This window comes from Nannospalax galili, unplaced genomic scaffold, assembly GCF_000622305.1.
Source record: "Nannospalax galili isolate Female #2095 unplaced genomic scaffold, S.galili_v1.0 scaffold278, whole genome shotgun sequence".
Classification (NCBI taxonomy): domain Eukaryota; kingdom Metazoa; phylum Chordata; class Mammalia; order Rodentia; family Spalacidae; genus Nannospalax; species Nannospalax galili.
Genome location: NW_008347536.1, coordinates 14,012,830 through 14,029,109, shown reverse-complemented (window position 1 = coordinate 14,029,109; position 16,280 = coordinate 14,012,830). Strand labels below are relative to the sequence as shown.

The window sequence follows — 16,280 nt, the reverse complement described above, 5'->3', positions numbered from 1 at the left end:
GCCCCTCTTTCCTTTACCGACAACTGACAGTGAACTAGAGCAATGGCCCTTTCGACTCTATTAGGAGACCCCGCCCCTGAGTAGTGAAAGGACCAATTAGACCGAGACAGAGAGAAGTAACGCCCCAGGTTTCGCCCCAGTTTGACAGACGCAATTGAGGCCAGCCTCGAGTCCCTCCGCTCTTTAGCCCACTGCGGCCGGAGATGGACGGAAGCGCTGCCCAATAGCACGGCCCTCGGCGGCCTTCGGGTCCCGCCCCCTCGGGAGCGGAACCAGTAAGCGCGCCAGCTCCAGACCGGGTGGAGGGGATTGCACTGCGGTAACATGGCTCTACCCTAGTTAGCTGCGGCTGCCAGCGCGGGGACCGAGCGCTCAGGGCTGGCGGTGCCGGGTTTCTAGGCTGCAGGAGCTAGGCGGCTCGCGGCTTAGGGGGCGGCGGCGGATGCGGGAGGACGGCCCGTCCCGCCGCTCGGCGGCCCCGGGGTCGAGATGAACGCCTCGGCGTCGCTCGGGGGCCAGGCGCCTCTGCCACCCCCGGGCCCCGCCGCGCTACCGCCCGGGTCCACCTCACGGGCCCTGCATGTGGAGCTGCCGTCGCAGCAGGTAAGCCGGCCCGCTCGAGGCGCTCGCGGGGATCCGGGGATTCTCGCGTGGAGACCGGCGGGCTCCGGCTGCCCCTGCGCCAGCCGCACAACGCCGAGGAGAGACCGGCCAGCTCCGGAGGGCTGACCCGCGGGCCGGGTGAGGAGAGGCGGCCGGGCCCTCCCTGGAGAATCCCGGGTCCCGGGAGGACCCTGCTGGAGGTGGCCCGCGGGGAGCCAGGGCTTCCGGTGCTTTGACCCCCGCATCCCTCCGGGAAGGCGCCGGGGAATCCCTGCGAGCCCGGCCGCACGTTCCCTTTCGCTCCGCTGTACTGGGCTGCGGGAGCACCGAGGAGTCGGTTTTCTAGCACTCACTTCTCGAGTTAAGAAATACTCCCTTTGCCCTTCCCGAGAAATGTATTTGGGATGTTGGGGTTTCCTTCTCAAGTCTCAGATCAGATCCTCGCGGCGAGCATCTTAGTAACGGGGGGGAGGGCGGGAGGAAGGGGTGGCTCTCAACTTCGTACCCATCCCTTCGGTGTGTCTGGAAGGAGGCAATGAGGCATATATTCATGTATTGGATCCGTACCGTAGGGGGATGAGGACGAGAGAATATTGAATTGAGGGATCTGACCAAATTCTTGGGGACACCTGCCCATCTCTAGAGTACTTCGCTGCCGTTTCTCTACCCATCCCAGGAGACTGCAGGAATCTTAGAGAGTTGATGGACCCTCCACTTGCCCCTTTCCATTGGAGAGGATGGGGAGAAGCTGTTAGTCACTGAGCACTTACCATGCTTGGTTTGTGCAAAGTGCTCAGTGACAGTTTATCGAATCCTCACCACTCCATGAGATAGCTGTATTGATTATCTTCGTTTTGAGTTGAAACAGGCTCGTCCACCGGCTTCCTGTTAGGAAGGTGGTGGGCCTGGGTTTCCAAACCCAGCATCTGTAGCCCGCGCACTGCGTTGTTTGCTTGAGACTTAAGCAACCTCTTAACCTCGTTCCACAGGACAGACAGCAAGTTCCTTCAGACCCTTCCTGTAACTTTCCATCTTTGCCGGGGACACACTAGAATAAAGCAGAGGATAGGAGAGAGAGGGCCAGGCAAGAGAAAAGTTGGAGGAATACCTCCCTCCCTCTTCGCATGGTGGCTGCTGAGTAGAAAGAGAAGCCTTCTGTGGTAGGAGAGGATTTAAAAGATCAGGATGGCATGTGTCCTGGTTTTGTGGTGCCATTGGGCAGGGAGTGTGGAGAATATTAGGAGCTTGAGGGTAGTGAAGTTTGGATGGCATTATGAGGTCTTAGGAGAGGGTGGAAGTGGGACTGGAAGACTAGTCTGTGGATTGGGTATTAATATGAATTTTTGTATTTGTAGCAGGCGGAGTGTGAGGGACCGATTGGGAGCGGCAATAGTGGGCACTGTTAGAAGCAGCTGGAGAAATCTTAAGGAGTTCTAGATAGGTTTAGTTTGGGGGAGCTTTGAGAACATGCGGGGTTGGGGAGAAGCAAGCATCGTTCACTCATGGAGCCTGTTCTCTGATAACAGTTCACAGTTTAACACTAGGGGAAATAATCCAAAAGAACTGTTTGTGAAATAAATTCAGCTGCATTTGTTAGTGTTTGTCAAGTTTCTGAATTGGTGCTGAGGGGTATATAGTGGCTTAAGTGTACATACAGCTCAGCGCTGCATGCGCACTGGGTATGCTATTTACAGTTTTCTGGGAGTGCTACCCCGCCCCTTGAATTCTTAGAAGGCAGCCTATGTACAGAATACATGGACTTTTGTAGTTTTGGATCAAAATGTCCAGATTTGGAGACATAAATACATAAGAATAAAAATAAGCATTTTTGTTGATATGTTGTCTGTATATAGTACACAGATTGCATTGCTATTAAAATAGCATGGTTAAGCCAGGCGCTGTGGTGTACACCTTTAATCCCAGCACTTGGGAGGCAGAGGCAGGTAGATCTTTGTGAGTTCAAGGCCAGCCTGGTCTACATAGTGAGTTCAGGTCAGCTGGGACTGCAGGGAGACCCTATCTCAAAAAGACAAAAAATAAAATAAAATAAAATAACATGGTTATATAACTACTACTCAGATTAAGAAATGCAGAATTATGGACATTCCAGACTCCTTCTTGTGTTTTCTTCCTTTTTTTCTTTCCAAAGGAGCCATTTTTCTGATTTCTAACATAAGAGCTGTTTTTGCCTGGCCTTGAAGTTCATCTTAGTGGAATCATGCAAAATGTACTTTGGTGTTTGATTTCTTTCACTTAGTATTATTGTTTGTAGAGTATGTGTGTGTATAAGCCTTTTTCCTTAAACATTTATGTTATTTTTTTCCTATGGCTTCTGCAGATTTTCTAAAAATTTACATGAGTCAAGGGGACAGTTTTAAAAATAGTTTATTTAAATATTTTATTTATTTTTACTTTATGTATATGAATGTGTTGACTGCATATATGTGAATGCACCCTTGTGGTACAATGCCCAAAGAGGTCAGAAGAGGGCATCATAATTCCTTGGAACTGGAGTTACAGATGGTTGTTAGCTGCCATGTGGGTGCTGGGAACTGAACCCAACTCCTCTGCAAGAGCAGTCAGTGCTCTTAACCACTGAGTCATCTCTCCAGCCCCTTATTTATTTTTGTCTTATGTGTATGAGTGTATTGCCTACATGTATGTAAGTGCATCCATGTCATGCAATGCCCTTAGAGGTCAGAAGAGGGCATTGGAGGAGTGAGGATGGTTGTTAGCTGCCATGTGGGTACTGGGAACCAAACCCAGGTCCTCTGTAAGCAGCTACTGCCCTTAACCTCTGAGCCATCTCTCCAGCCCTAGGGACCAGTTTTTAAAAACCTTTCATATCAAGCCAGGTCTGGGGGTGTATGCCTTTAATGTGAGCAACGTGGAGGCAAAGGCAGGAGGATCTCTTTGAGATCAAGGCCAGCCTGGCCTATATAGTGAGTTGCAAGTCAGCGGGGGTGACAGGGAGACCCTTTCTCAAAAAAAAAAAAATTATGTTAGTATATTTTTTGTTATTGTGTTCATGTGTACATAGGTGCACATGTGTGTGCATGAGTGTGTGGAGGGCAGAGAAAAATCTCAGATGCCGTTCCTGAGGTGCTACCCCCCCAGCCCCTTTTGAGACAGGGTCTTTCTATGTAGTCCATCCTGGTCTAGAACTTTAGATCCTCCTGCCTCAGTTTCCTGAGTGCTAGAATTGCACCTGTATGCTATCACAGCTGTTTATTTTTTTTTAGCTAACACCCTATTGAAGACTTTTGGAATATTTCCAGCATTTCTCTATTATTCCATTGCAATGGATATCTGTACTCAAGTATCTTTGGATACATGTGTTGATACTCAGCAGGACAAATTCAGAACAGTGAAATCATTGTAAGGGTGTGTGTGTGTGTGTGTGTGTGTGTGTGTGTGTTTAAATTTTTAAAGCTATTAGCTAAATATTTGCCCATAAGAATGTTCCTATTTACACTTGTACCATCAGATTATGAGAGAGCCTATTTCTCTGCACTTTTGCTGACTTTGGGCATTATAACTTTTCTCAGTGTTTTCTAACCTGCTTTTATAAATGTAGATCACATATATACATACACATACTTGCATATGCACATGTGTATATTGTTTTTTTTGTTGTTGTTGTTATTGTTGATGTTGTTGTTTTGGTATTTTTTTTGAGACTGGGTTTCCCTGTAGCCCCAGATGGTCTGGAACTCACATCGTGGACCAGGCTGGCCTTGAACTCGCAGAGATCCACCTGCCTTTGCTGGGATTAAAGGTTTGCACCACCACGTTGTACATGTATATATTTGTAATTGAACTTTGATTTCTTGTATTTTGGCTTCATGTATTGCATATTGGGCAGTATAGAGAGTACATGGTGTCAGTTACCCTTTCCAGCCTTCTGATTTTTAATATCCTTGTATAAGTTTATTTGCTGCTTTAATCCCTTTTGTAAAGTGTTATTTGTGTCCTTAATGTTCAATTTTTCTGATTACTTTGTTTATATTCTTCATAGATTTGAAGAACCTTTTTTTTTTTGAGAAATAGGTTAGGGCTGTTACACTTTATTATTATTATTTTGTCTTTTTTTGTGTGTATATGTGTTCGTGTGTGAGTGTGGACACATGGACATGAGGAGGTCAGAGGACAGCCTTGGGATTTGATCCTTGCCTTCTGCCTTGTTTGAGAAGGGGTCTCTGGTGTTTTTCTGCTGCATATTCCAGGCTAGCTGACCCACAGGATTCTCCTGCCTCCACCCCCCACCTCTGCGTAGTTCTTGGATTACAGACGCACGGTTCCCATGTCTTGCCGAGTGTGGGTCCTGGGTATCTGAACTCACACTTCCTTGGTAGTCACTGTGCCCATTGAACCTTCTTCCCTTTTTTTTTTTTTTTTTTTTTTTTTTTTTTTTTTTTTTCCAGTACTGAGATTGAACTCAAGATTTTGCACATGTTAGGCTAGTTCTCTGCTTCTGATTTACAACCTCAACCATTTCTTTATTTTTTTTATTTTGAGACACGATCTCACTAAGTTGTTTAGGCTAGTATTGAACTTGATCTGTATGTAGCCCAGGTAGGCTTTGAATTTTTGATCTTCGTGCCTGAGCTTCCCGAGTGGATGGAATTACAAATTTGTACCACAAAGCTGGGTCTCATTTCCTTTATTACCTTGGATTAAAAAGGGGGTAGGGTGCTGGAGAGACCACTCAGTGATTAAGAGTACTGACTGATCTTATAGAGGACCTGGGATAGGTTCCCAGCACCTTTCAAATGGCAGCTAACACCCAATCCTAACTCTAGTTCTAGGGGACCTGGCACCCTCTTCTGGCTTCAGTGTACCTATATACATGCAGGCAAAGCACTCATACACATAAATTAGTTTCTTTAAAAAAAGACTAATTTTCAGAACAGTTTTAGATCCGCAGTAAAATTGGGAAGATGTGCAGAAAGTTTCCATATACCCTACATGCAGGAATTATTTGTGGTGTATCTTCAAGGGAGCTTTATATCCTTTTACAATAAGGAACCTAAGGTTTGGGTACCTTACTTAATGTCGTAGGGAGTGACATTCTGGGTCATTAATTCCCATTTGCTGTAGTCCTCTACTTTATGTAGAGTTCTAATGAGAAGTTTTAAGACGCTTCAAGATGTGCAACAACCATCATCTCCTACAGCATCTGCACCTAGCATTATGCTGATTACATAGTAGTAACTCTGTATATTTTTTTGCACATGGAACCTCCCTTAAAGAATATAATAGCTTACAGAGGGGAAGATTGGATTGAATGGGATTGAAACACATACTGTAACAAAATGGCAGAAGCAGATAGAAAGCTGAATGTAGCTTGCCGGTAATTTATATTTTCCTTTACATGTGTGTTTATTTAGATACCTTACTTGTTTCTGATTTACATTTTTTTATTATTTTTATTTTATGTGTATGCATGTATTGCCTGCATGTAAGTCAGTGCACCTGTGTCGTGCAATGCCCACGGAGGTCAGAAGAGGCTGTCGGATCCCCTGGGACTCGAGTTACATACAGTTGTTAGCTGCCATGTGGGTGCTGGGATTCAAACCCGGGTCTTCAGCAAGAACAACCAGTGTTCTTAACTGCTGAACCATCTCTCCAGCCCCCTTGTTTCTGATTTAAAAAAAAAAAAAGGAAGACCACTGAAGGCACAAGTAGGAACACGTGCCTCAGGCAACACAGTAACATGCCTGGCACAGTTATTCTTCCCATAAATATTTATCAAACCCCTTTGACTCAAAGGAAAAAAAAAGCAATCAATAGTTGTATGTCTGTAAAATAAAATGGCAACTTCTGAGCAGCTTTGGTGTTTGTGAGTAAAAGCATGGGGAAGTTTTGGAAACTTTTTGACATCAGCATCTTAAAGCATTGTTTTTATGTGACAAATGCCATCAAGAATTTCAGTGGTTTTTGTTGTTTCCCTGTTTTTCCTGTGAAAATGTATAGTTTTCCTTTCACAGGAAAAACTCTGTTCTTATTTTGTGTTTGCTTAAAGGTTTCTCCACAGGATCACAGTTTTTCACTTTGGGACAAAAAATTCAGAAGTGAAACTGGAGATAGAACCAGGGCAGAACTGAAAGTTGGGCCTGAAGTGTGGGGTAAAATGGCAAAAGTGAGATCTTGGTAGTTTCCAAGTGGGTGTTTTCGATAAGCTGTGTATTGTTGCCTGCAAGAAAAGACATTGCTGTGGAAAACAAGAAATACTTGTCATTTTTAGTGTACTGGAATGTGTACAGTTATAAACCTGGAGGTATTTTAGAAAAATTAAAGACAGATTTGTTCTAAGACATGGGTTGAAATATTTTCGATGGTATACTTTGTTTTAGGCTTAGTAGCATTGATTATATCTTGCATTGTTAGAGTTAATTATGTTTTGCATTTAAAGTGTACTTTCTTGGTTTATCACAGTAATCTTGTTTTCCATCTTACTTTAAGGTGGAAACATGAGTTTTGAAATAACAGAAATTTATAGATGGAAAACCTGATGTCCTCAGAGGTGAAGCTGTTTGCCCGGCCATGGTGTGGTCTGTGTGTTTGTTCCTGAGTTCAAGGACTGTGAAGAGTATTGCTTTAGCAGCTCCGTACTGAGCATCTTGCCTGAGTGTGTTGCTCTTCCTGCTGTGGGAGAGAAATGACCAGCACCTGGGTCTGGTAAGCAGGTCCACCGTGCTTATCTGGTGTGCTGAGAACTTGTTTCTTCAGTGCCTCTCAGGCTTTGTTGTGGCATCCCACAGCTTTGGTGATTTTACGCTGAAATCAGAATTGGGGTAATGACTTGATTTTAAATCTCTCTTTAAGGGCAGGGCTGAACACTCGGATTCTGCCCACCTCCTCCAGCATGGCGTGAATCAGTGAAACTTTGGAATGCCTCTCTGGACTTGGAGTGCTCTCTTCTTGTTTCATCTCTGGGAACTGTCTTTTTAGTGAACTGTTCTTAAGAACAGTGAATTCTCTACTTAAGTTTCGGAAATAGCAGCCATCTGGTGATTGTGGTTTTCCTCAGAGGGCAGGAATTTGATGTTGTCAAATAGTCAGCACTGGTTGCTGTCACTCTAGTTGTGATGTTAAGACATGTTAGTCTTTCTTTAGTGAAAACTGGTAACATGTTTATCAAGAGACTGAGATAGTAATGCTGAAGTTGAGCATTAGAAGCCAGCATTTTGGTGGTCCATTGAAATATGTAGCCTTTCTTCCTATCTTGTTGCTTAGAGCATCCTAAAAGATGTGGTCAGATCATTTACAATAATGAGAAATATCAGGAAGCTGAAACTGGAATTTGCCTTTTAGTTTTTGGTCAGTAAATTCTTGAGTGAGGAAAAAAGAGAACATGTTAATGTAAGATTGGCAATCAGACTCCTGATTTGTGTTTTTTAGGGAAAACTTAGTGACCTTTACCATGGCTATACTTTTTGTGACTAAAAGTTTAACTTTGAGCTGGATGTGGTGGTGCATGCCTTTAATCCCAGCACTTGGGAGGCAGAACCAGGCAGATCTCTGTGAATTGGAGGCCAGCCTGGTCTACTTAGTGAGTTCTGGGCTAGCTGGAGCTACAAGGAGACCCTGTCTCAAAAAAAAGTTTAATTTTGAACTGTAAATCAGTGTGTTTATACTAGCCTGAACTAACACTAATTCTAAGTGTAGAGTAAGAAAAAACTGACAGAAGCAGCTTTTTAATTCAAATATCAGCAAATAATTATAAAAGTACCTTCTTTGAATGTGCTAGCATAGGATTAGAAACTGTATGCCTTGTTTGCGCCAACCTAATTACGTCTTTGAGAGGATATGAATTATTTCCTTCTTCAATTCCAGTCATTCTTTTACAAGGAGAGCTAATCCAAGCAGCTTAAAAAAACAAAACAAAACAAAACAACCCCCCCCAAAAACTTCAAAATGGAAATAGTTTTATTTAGACTTCCAACAAACTGTTTTTTAACATTGGCTGTTTTAATGAAAAGAAGGTCCTTGAGAAAATTGTTGGTGCTGAAATCCTCACTTCCTCTTAGCATGAAGAAAGTCTCTAAGTTTTGATTAATAAAATCAAGCACATTAGGCAGGTGTGCTGTGGGTGAGCAGGAAGGGTTAAGGGTGGACTTATTACAGCAAGTGGGCTTATTACAGCAAGAGTTGGTGCTGGTGTGTAATTGTACACATAGTAAGGTTTCAGGCTGCTTTTCGTGAATTGACTTAGTGTGTTTATTCCGTATGGAAGATTTTAAGACAAATAGGAAAATTAAAAGCAGTTTCTGTACTCTGGAGTGATTCAGACACTGGTCTGGTCATTAGATTGTAGAAGTGCAGAATTTCTTAAATTAATTAGTTAATTTTGTGTGTGTAGGTCATAGGACAACTTTGGGAGTTAGTTCTCTCCTTCCACCATGTGGGTTCCATGCGTTAGGACTCAGGAGGTCAGGCTCCACAGCGAGAACCTTTACCCACTGAGCCATCTTTCCAATTAGTCTCCCTCCCTCCCTACCCCCCTGCTTTTTAAAAATTTTATGTGCATGAGTGTATTGCCTGTATGTATGCAAGTGCACCCATGTCGTGCAGTGCCACAAAGGTCAGAAGAGGGCTTTGGATTCCCCTGGAACTGGAGTTAAGGATGGTTTGTAGCCACCATGTGGGTACTGGGAATCGAACCTGGGTCCTCTGCAAGAGCACTCAGTGCTCTTAACCGCTGAGCCATCTCTCCAGCCCTAGGGTCTTATTCTTTAGCCTAGGGGCCTTAAACTCAAAGCAGCCCTCATGTCTCTGCCTCACCATGTTTATCTGTTAAACTAGATTGGTTGATTGATTGTAGTACTGGGATCAAACTTGGGCTTTTGTTTTTTATCTCCATTATACTAACCAGTTCTTCCCACATCAATGGTTTGTCACATTTAGTTCATTTCTGACACTGTCTATCTGGAGTTTGTCTTAGAGCCTCCAAGTTAAAGGGTGATTCCTGTAAGATTTTTTCCTGCTTCAGTCTGCTGTTGCAAGCCTTGGGTGCTTGTGCTTCTCACCTACTAGCTATAAACTAGCCACTGGCTTCCACTATCCTCATCAGGTTCAAATATTTGCTTGAATGGCCCACAGAACTCAGAAAACCAGGTTATTTGTTACTACAAGTTTATTATACAGTGTACAACACCAGAACTGGCAGATAGAGGCCTGCATAGAGAAGGGTATGGGAAGTGCCAGTGAGTCCATGACCTTGCTGAAGGCCACCCTCTGGGGCTCCATGTGTTCTGTTACATAGGCATGTTGATTAAATCTTGATCATTGGCAACTGACCCACTCTTTCCACCCTCCCTGCAGGTCAGGGTTGGGTTGGAAAATCCTAGCTCTCTAATCACACCTTTAACTTTTTGTCTGGAAGCCCTCTTGGGCTCATGTTCCAATTTTGTCAGCCTATCTCATGTCCTTTATAGAAAATTTCCTCTTGCATTATCTTTCTGTCATGATAGCAAAGGCCTGAAATAATTTATGAAGCAAGATGGTTTATTTTGGCTTAGAGTTTTGGAGGTTTCAGTTCATGATTGACTAGCCTTACTGTTTTGGGCTAGGCTACATGAGCACATGGTGGTGTAAAATAGCTTCCCTCCTTACTAGGATGTGAAAGGAAGAGGAAGGGAACTGGGGTCCCATCATCCCCTTCAAGGGTACATGCCCAGTTGCTTGAAGCTATCTCATTAGGCTCCAGCTCTTAAAGTATGTACCACCTTCCAGCAGTATAACACTGAGGGCCTAGCCATTATTAACACATAGGCCTTTGGAGACTTTCCAGATCTGGACTATGGCACCCTTTCAGTTTAGGATTCAGCCTCGGGTCTAGGTATTACATTTAGTAAACTTGTCTGTTCTTTGACTTGAAACACAGGTTTTTGTTCTTTTCAGTGTCAAGGCCAGGGATAGAGTTCAGAGTAAGCTCTTGCCTAGTCTGTAGGAAGCCCTGGGTTCAGTCCCATTATTAGAAAAAAAAAGTATTTGCTGGGCATGGTAGTACACAACTGTAATCCTAGTACCTGTTTAAAACACAGACCAAAAAAAAAAAACAAACAAAAAACCATACCAATAGGGACTCGGTGTACAAAGTGCTTGCTGTGCAAGGATGAAACCCTGCGTTCGAACCTCTAGCACCTATGTAAAGAAGTTGATCACGGTAGTGTGTGCCCAGCAATGGGGAAGTATAGACAGGAGGATCCCTGGAGTTTACTAGCCAGCCACCCTAGCTGAATGGGTGAGCTCCAAGTTCAGTGATAGACCCTGTCTCAAAAAAATAAGGTAGATAGTAGTTTCAAAAGATTCTTGATATTGACTAACACACACACACACACACACGCATACACACATGCACACATTTATTGGTAGTGACCAATAAATAAATAAATAATAAAAATGTGAGTTTTGACATACATGGTGGTGCACACCTGTAATGTAAATCCCAAAGCAGAAAGATGGTGAGTTTGAGGCCAGCCTAGTCTATATCACAGTAACAACCAAAAATGTCATTGTTAAAATACATTCCTCCTTTGCCTTTAAAAACTGGTGGCGCACGCCTTTAGTCCCAGCACTTGGGAGGCAGAGGCAGGTGGATCTCTGTGAGTTCAAGGCCAGCCTGGTCTGCATAGTGAGTTCCAGGACAGCTGGGGCTACAAGGAGACCCTGTCTCAAAAAGACAAAACAACAACAACAACAAAAACAGTTCTCTATTGTCTGTTTTTCTGATGTTTCCTCAGATTTGATACTATGTTAGTGATAATGTGTCGTTTATAGGGTGTCACTTGTACAGACATGTGATGTCCCTCTCAGTGGCACATTAACTGGTAAAATTAATTTTATATACCCAGTCAAAGGTTTTATTATCCCATTTTCTAGTAGTCTGTAGAGACGTTTTAAAGACTGTGTGTGTCGTAGTTACTTTTCTCTTGCTGTGATAAAATACCCTAACAAAAACAACTTAGGAAGGGTTTTTTTTTTGGCTCATAGTTGGTGATACAACCCATCACTGTAGGGAAATTACAGTGATAGGAGCTGGTCACATAGTCAAGAAGGAGAACTTGTGCTCAGTTTAACTTTTTCTTTCCACTTCATTTAACCTAATCAAGATAATCCCTCACAGGCAGGCCCAGGACCTTGTCTCCTAGGTGATTATAGAGCTCACCAAGATGGTCATTGAGATTAACCATCACACCATGTGTACCTAGATCTTGCTTCTCCTCCCTGATACATACTGTCCACTGATGCTCTGGTCTCACTCCATCTTTCTGCGGTAGGGATGAGACAGTCTTTTTTCCAGGTATATTCAATGGAACTTAATTCATCCAAGGGAATCTCTAGAATTGTTTGCCTGAAGTTGTGTAGTGTCAGGCTGCTGCGTGGGAGCAAGCCTTTGCGTGTGGGTGATTTATTAATCTGTTCCCTTATCCTGCTGAGGCTGAGCATTTGTAGAAGTCTTTCCATAGTATCTGGGCTTAAAAAAGTGAATACTTCTTGAAACTTTGAAACTGAAATGGGAATGTGGCAGAGATTGGGGCTTTTAATTCTCTAATTTTTGGAGTGAGGGTACTCAGAAATGTTACTGGTACATCATGAGTAGTCAGGAGATACTAAGATATTCTGGTTTGTTAAAATACAGTATATAAGGAGAGGGTTATTAAGATGAGAATGTGAGTGATGAGTTTTTTGAGACAGAAGATGGTACTGGGAATTTGGAGCCTTTTGGGTTTATTTAGCAAAGCTTGCTTAAGGATGAAGGGAATAAGAGGATCACGTTGCATACAAGCAGTATGAGTTAGTTGCAGAGAAAAGGAGGTAACAGGAAAAAATAAGTGGAGATGTGCCTTACTGCCAAGTTTTAGCTTGAAACCACGTTTCTTGCCTGAAACCAGCATGTTCAAGTTTAATCCTTTTCAATGGCCTGAACTTCTTAAGGAGCTGTCTAGAGCTAGGTATTTGTAATTAAACTCTTGTTTTCAGAAGAGGAAGTTGATATGCAGGCATGAGAAGGAAGCTGCTTTACATAGTGTGAACAGTAGCTTTTGGGCAATAAATGATGTGGAAAAGAAACATATGCCAGAGATGCTGTGAAGAATTGATGAGCATGGCGGTGATCAGAGTGGGGTGGGACACAGGACTTGACCAAGGTAAAGAGGTCTCAAAGGTTTTGAAACAAGGGAAGCAAACTCATGGTGCACCAGGAGATAAGACCTGGGTCCAAATTTTGATATTGCTAGTTAATAACAATGTGAACCTGAGTAGTCTCTTAGGGTCTTGATTTTCCTACTTAAAAAATAAGTAAGTAGCTGGGCATGGTGGTGCATGCCTTTAATCCCAGCACTTGGGAGGCAGAGGCAGGTGGATCTTTGTGAGTTTGAGGCCAGCCTGGTCTACATAGTAAGTTCCAAGACAGCTGGGGCTACAGGGAGACCCTGTCTCAAAAAGACATAAAAAAAAACAAAAAAACAAAACAAAACCAATAAGTAACTAATAAGTAAACCAATGAAATAGTGTAGATCTCTGCTTCTTCAATTGAAAATGTGCATTTAAATTATCTGGAGATAGAGTTAAAATGCAGATTGTGGTTGAGTAGGTCATGAGATTGTGCCGGTTCAACACAGTCCCAGGTGTACAGGGCAGCATGGCTAAGATGACCTTAAGGGGCCTTTCACCTCTGCAGTTCTGTAGTTCTGTTTATTGAATGTTTCTATATCAGAGATCTCTTTTACCTTTCCTTTCTTATCTCTGAGAAGATCGATGAATTCTAAATGTGTCTCTTTACTTCACTTAGAAGTTCCTAGATCAATTCCCATTGTTAACCACATCCCTCCCTACATCCCTATTTCTGCAATTCTGTACTATTTTTCAGAGAGCTTTCATATCCATTACTCTTTCATTTTCTCCAACTGGACACAGGTGGAAATACCTACATTCTTTGGAAAGGGACACAGCGGTGGTTTGCTCAATGGTGAGTGGTAGAATTATCCTCAGGTTCAGGATTACTGACTGTAGTTCCAGCCTTTCTCACCATGCCACACTCTTGCAGGGAATGGCTGTCACGTATACTTGTGTTTAAAGATTTGTTATCATCTGCTTTTTAGACATGTAAATTTAATTTTCTCTTTTAAAAATAGAGAATGCATTTCAGGGCTGGAAAGATGGTTTAGTGGTTAAGAGCATTTGCTGGTCTTCCAGGGGACCTGAGCTCTGTTCCCAATACCTACCTCCTATGACTCTAGTTCCAGGGAACTAGAGTCTCTATGAGTCCCTGCATATATGTGGCACTCATGCGTGCGTGCGCACGCACACACACACATGTACACATACACACAAACAGAATATATTTCTATACTTTATAATATAAAAGGTCTATAAGAGGAAATATTGAATAGTCTCCCTACTACTCTCCTGGGGCAAGTAGTGTTATCAGCTCTGATTATGCCTCTCCAGTAATTACATTATATTCTTTTTCCTCCATGAAACACAAGTAACAATACACTGACCATATAAATTACTGAAAGAATAATAGTATGTCTTGATGTTATTCCATAGACGGCTGCTGCCATGTCCTTATTCTTCATGATCACATGGAAGTTTTTGCTATAGGACCCATAACTTGGCTATTGATGGAAAAATTTTGTCATTTACAGTTTTTTGCTGATACAGGCCATGCTTTATCAAATCTATGCTAGCTTCATGTTACTGTGACAAATATCTAAGATAGTCAACTTATAAAGAGAAAAGGTTTATTTTGGGTCACAGTTTTGGAGATTTCAGTCCATAGTCCAGTGACCCCATTGCTGTTGCACCTGTGATGATGTAGGTAGCATGTGCTGTAGCAAAGCGCCATTCACCTGGTCTCTGTGATGACAAAAAAGAGGAAGAGTAGAGCCTGGGGTCCCATGATCTTTTCCCATGATCTTTAAGGGAACACCCCCAGTGGTCATCCCACTGGGTACCACTGCCTCGTACTAGCACCACTCTGGGGAATAAGCCTTTAGACCCTGAAGAGGCATTTAAGATCCATACTATAGGAGGCAGAGGCAGAAGGATCAAGAGTTTGAGGCTAGCCTGGACTGCTTGAGTTCAAGGCCACTGTGGGGCCATATAGCCAGAACTTGTCTCCTTTAACCCCTGAAAAACGACCCAGACTCTACCAGTGCATCATATTGCATATCTGCAAGTATATTTTTAGCACAGATGTAGATGCGGAATTGCCGGAATTAAAGGATATATGCGTTCGTAGAGTTCTAGATGTTGCCAGGGTGCCGTCCATACAGGCTTTTACCAGTTACACAGCAAAGTGCCTGTTTTGTCAGTGTTTTGCCTCAGAATGTTATTAGACCTTTTGATCTGTGCAAATTTGAGTATAGTTTTAATCACATTTCTTTTTGAGTGTGGATCTTTTCATGTTTGAGTGGTTTTTGCATTTCCTTCTTTGTGAATCATCTGTTAATATCCATTAATATTCCTTGCCATCCGTTGGAATTTTCTTTTGAACTTCTAGGAATTCCTTATGCTTTAGTGGAAGTGTTTTGGTTATGTAAATTAACTTTTTTTTTGGTCTTTTTGAGACAGGGTCTCTCTCTCTGTAGCCCCAAGTTGGCTTGGAACTCACTGTGTACACCAGGCTGGACTCTGCCTCCCAACCTGCAACCTTTTTTATTAAAGGTAATTTTTTCCTTTGATTTTGCAGATGGTAGTTTTGTCTTGTAGAATTGTTTTTGGTTTTGTTTTTGTAGTTTTTGAGACAGTCTCACTGTGTAGCCCAGGCTGGCTTTGAACTTGTGTGTAGACCAGATTGGCCTTAAACTCATGGCAGTCCTCCTGCCTCAGCCTCTTCATTGGGATTATAGGCGTGAGGCACCATGTTATGCTGACACGTACAATTTTAAAACATTAACAATTTTGTGTTTTATTTTTAAACTTCTTAAATTTTATTTATTACTGTGTGTGAGTGCAGGCATGTGCACAGTGGATGCCAGAGGACAACGTTCAGGAGTTGGTTTTTTCCTTACATTGTAGGGTCCGAGGATAAAACGCATGTCGTTAGGGTTGTGTTTTTACCTGCTGAGCTGTCTCACTGGCCCTTAAAATATCTTTATTTAGTAACTTTTTTTTTTTTTTTAATAGCATCTGAGCTTTGTGTTATTGTTAGATCTTTGAGATTATAAAGTAATTCTTAATGGTTACTTTGGGTACTTTTATGCTTTTTAGTTTTTTTGAGATAGGGTCTCACTTGTAGCCCCAGCTGGCCTGAAACTTGCTGTGTAGCCTAGGCTGGCTTAGATCTCACAGAAATCTGTGTGCCTCTGCCTCTGGAGTGCTTGGCATTGAAGGTGAGCACTGTCATACCTGGTGGTACTTTTATGCTTCAATTGTTTGCATTTAAATATTTTTATTTCATGTTTTAAAACACAATTTGAAGTTTTAAAAATTTAAAGGAAAAATTTTAACATATATAAGATCGTAAAAGCTGTACATATATATGGAGTACTGTGTGGTGTTTTGATACATGTATACTATAGGTGTTATCATTTCTTTATGGTGAAGCCACATCTTCTCTAGCTTTTCAAAATGCATAGTGTATTGTTTTCTTTAGTTACTCTTCTGTCCCAGTAACACACCAGAAATTCTATTTCCTGAATAACTATACATTAACTATTTTA

At 42.5% G+C, this 16,280-nt stretch overlaps 1 protein-coding gene across 3 annotated transcripts in view; it reads left to right on the top strand.

Annotated features, from left to right (window-relative positions):
* Positions 1-276: 276 nt before the first annotated feature.
* The window catches only part of Uvrag (UV radiation resistance associated), a 330,970-nt gene continuing 314,966 nt past the window's right edge, over positions 277-16,280 (top strand). For all 3 annotated transcript variants that reach the window (XM_029568839.1, XM_029568840.1, XM_008844232.3), the window contains exon 1: positions 277-603. In XM_029568839.1, coding sequence (XP_029424699.1) covers positions 581-603 — 23 coding nt within the window. In that variant the 5' untranslated portion in view covers positions 277-580. The remainder of the gene's footprint in view (positions 604-16,280) is intronic.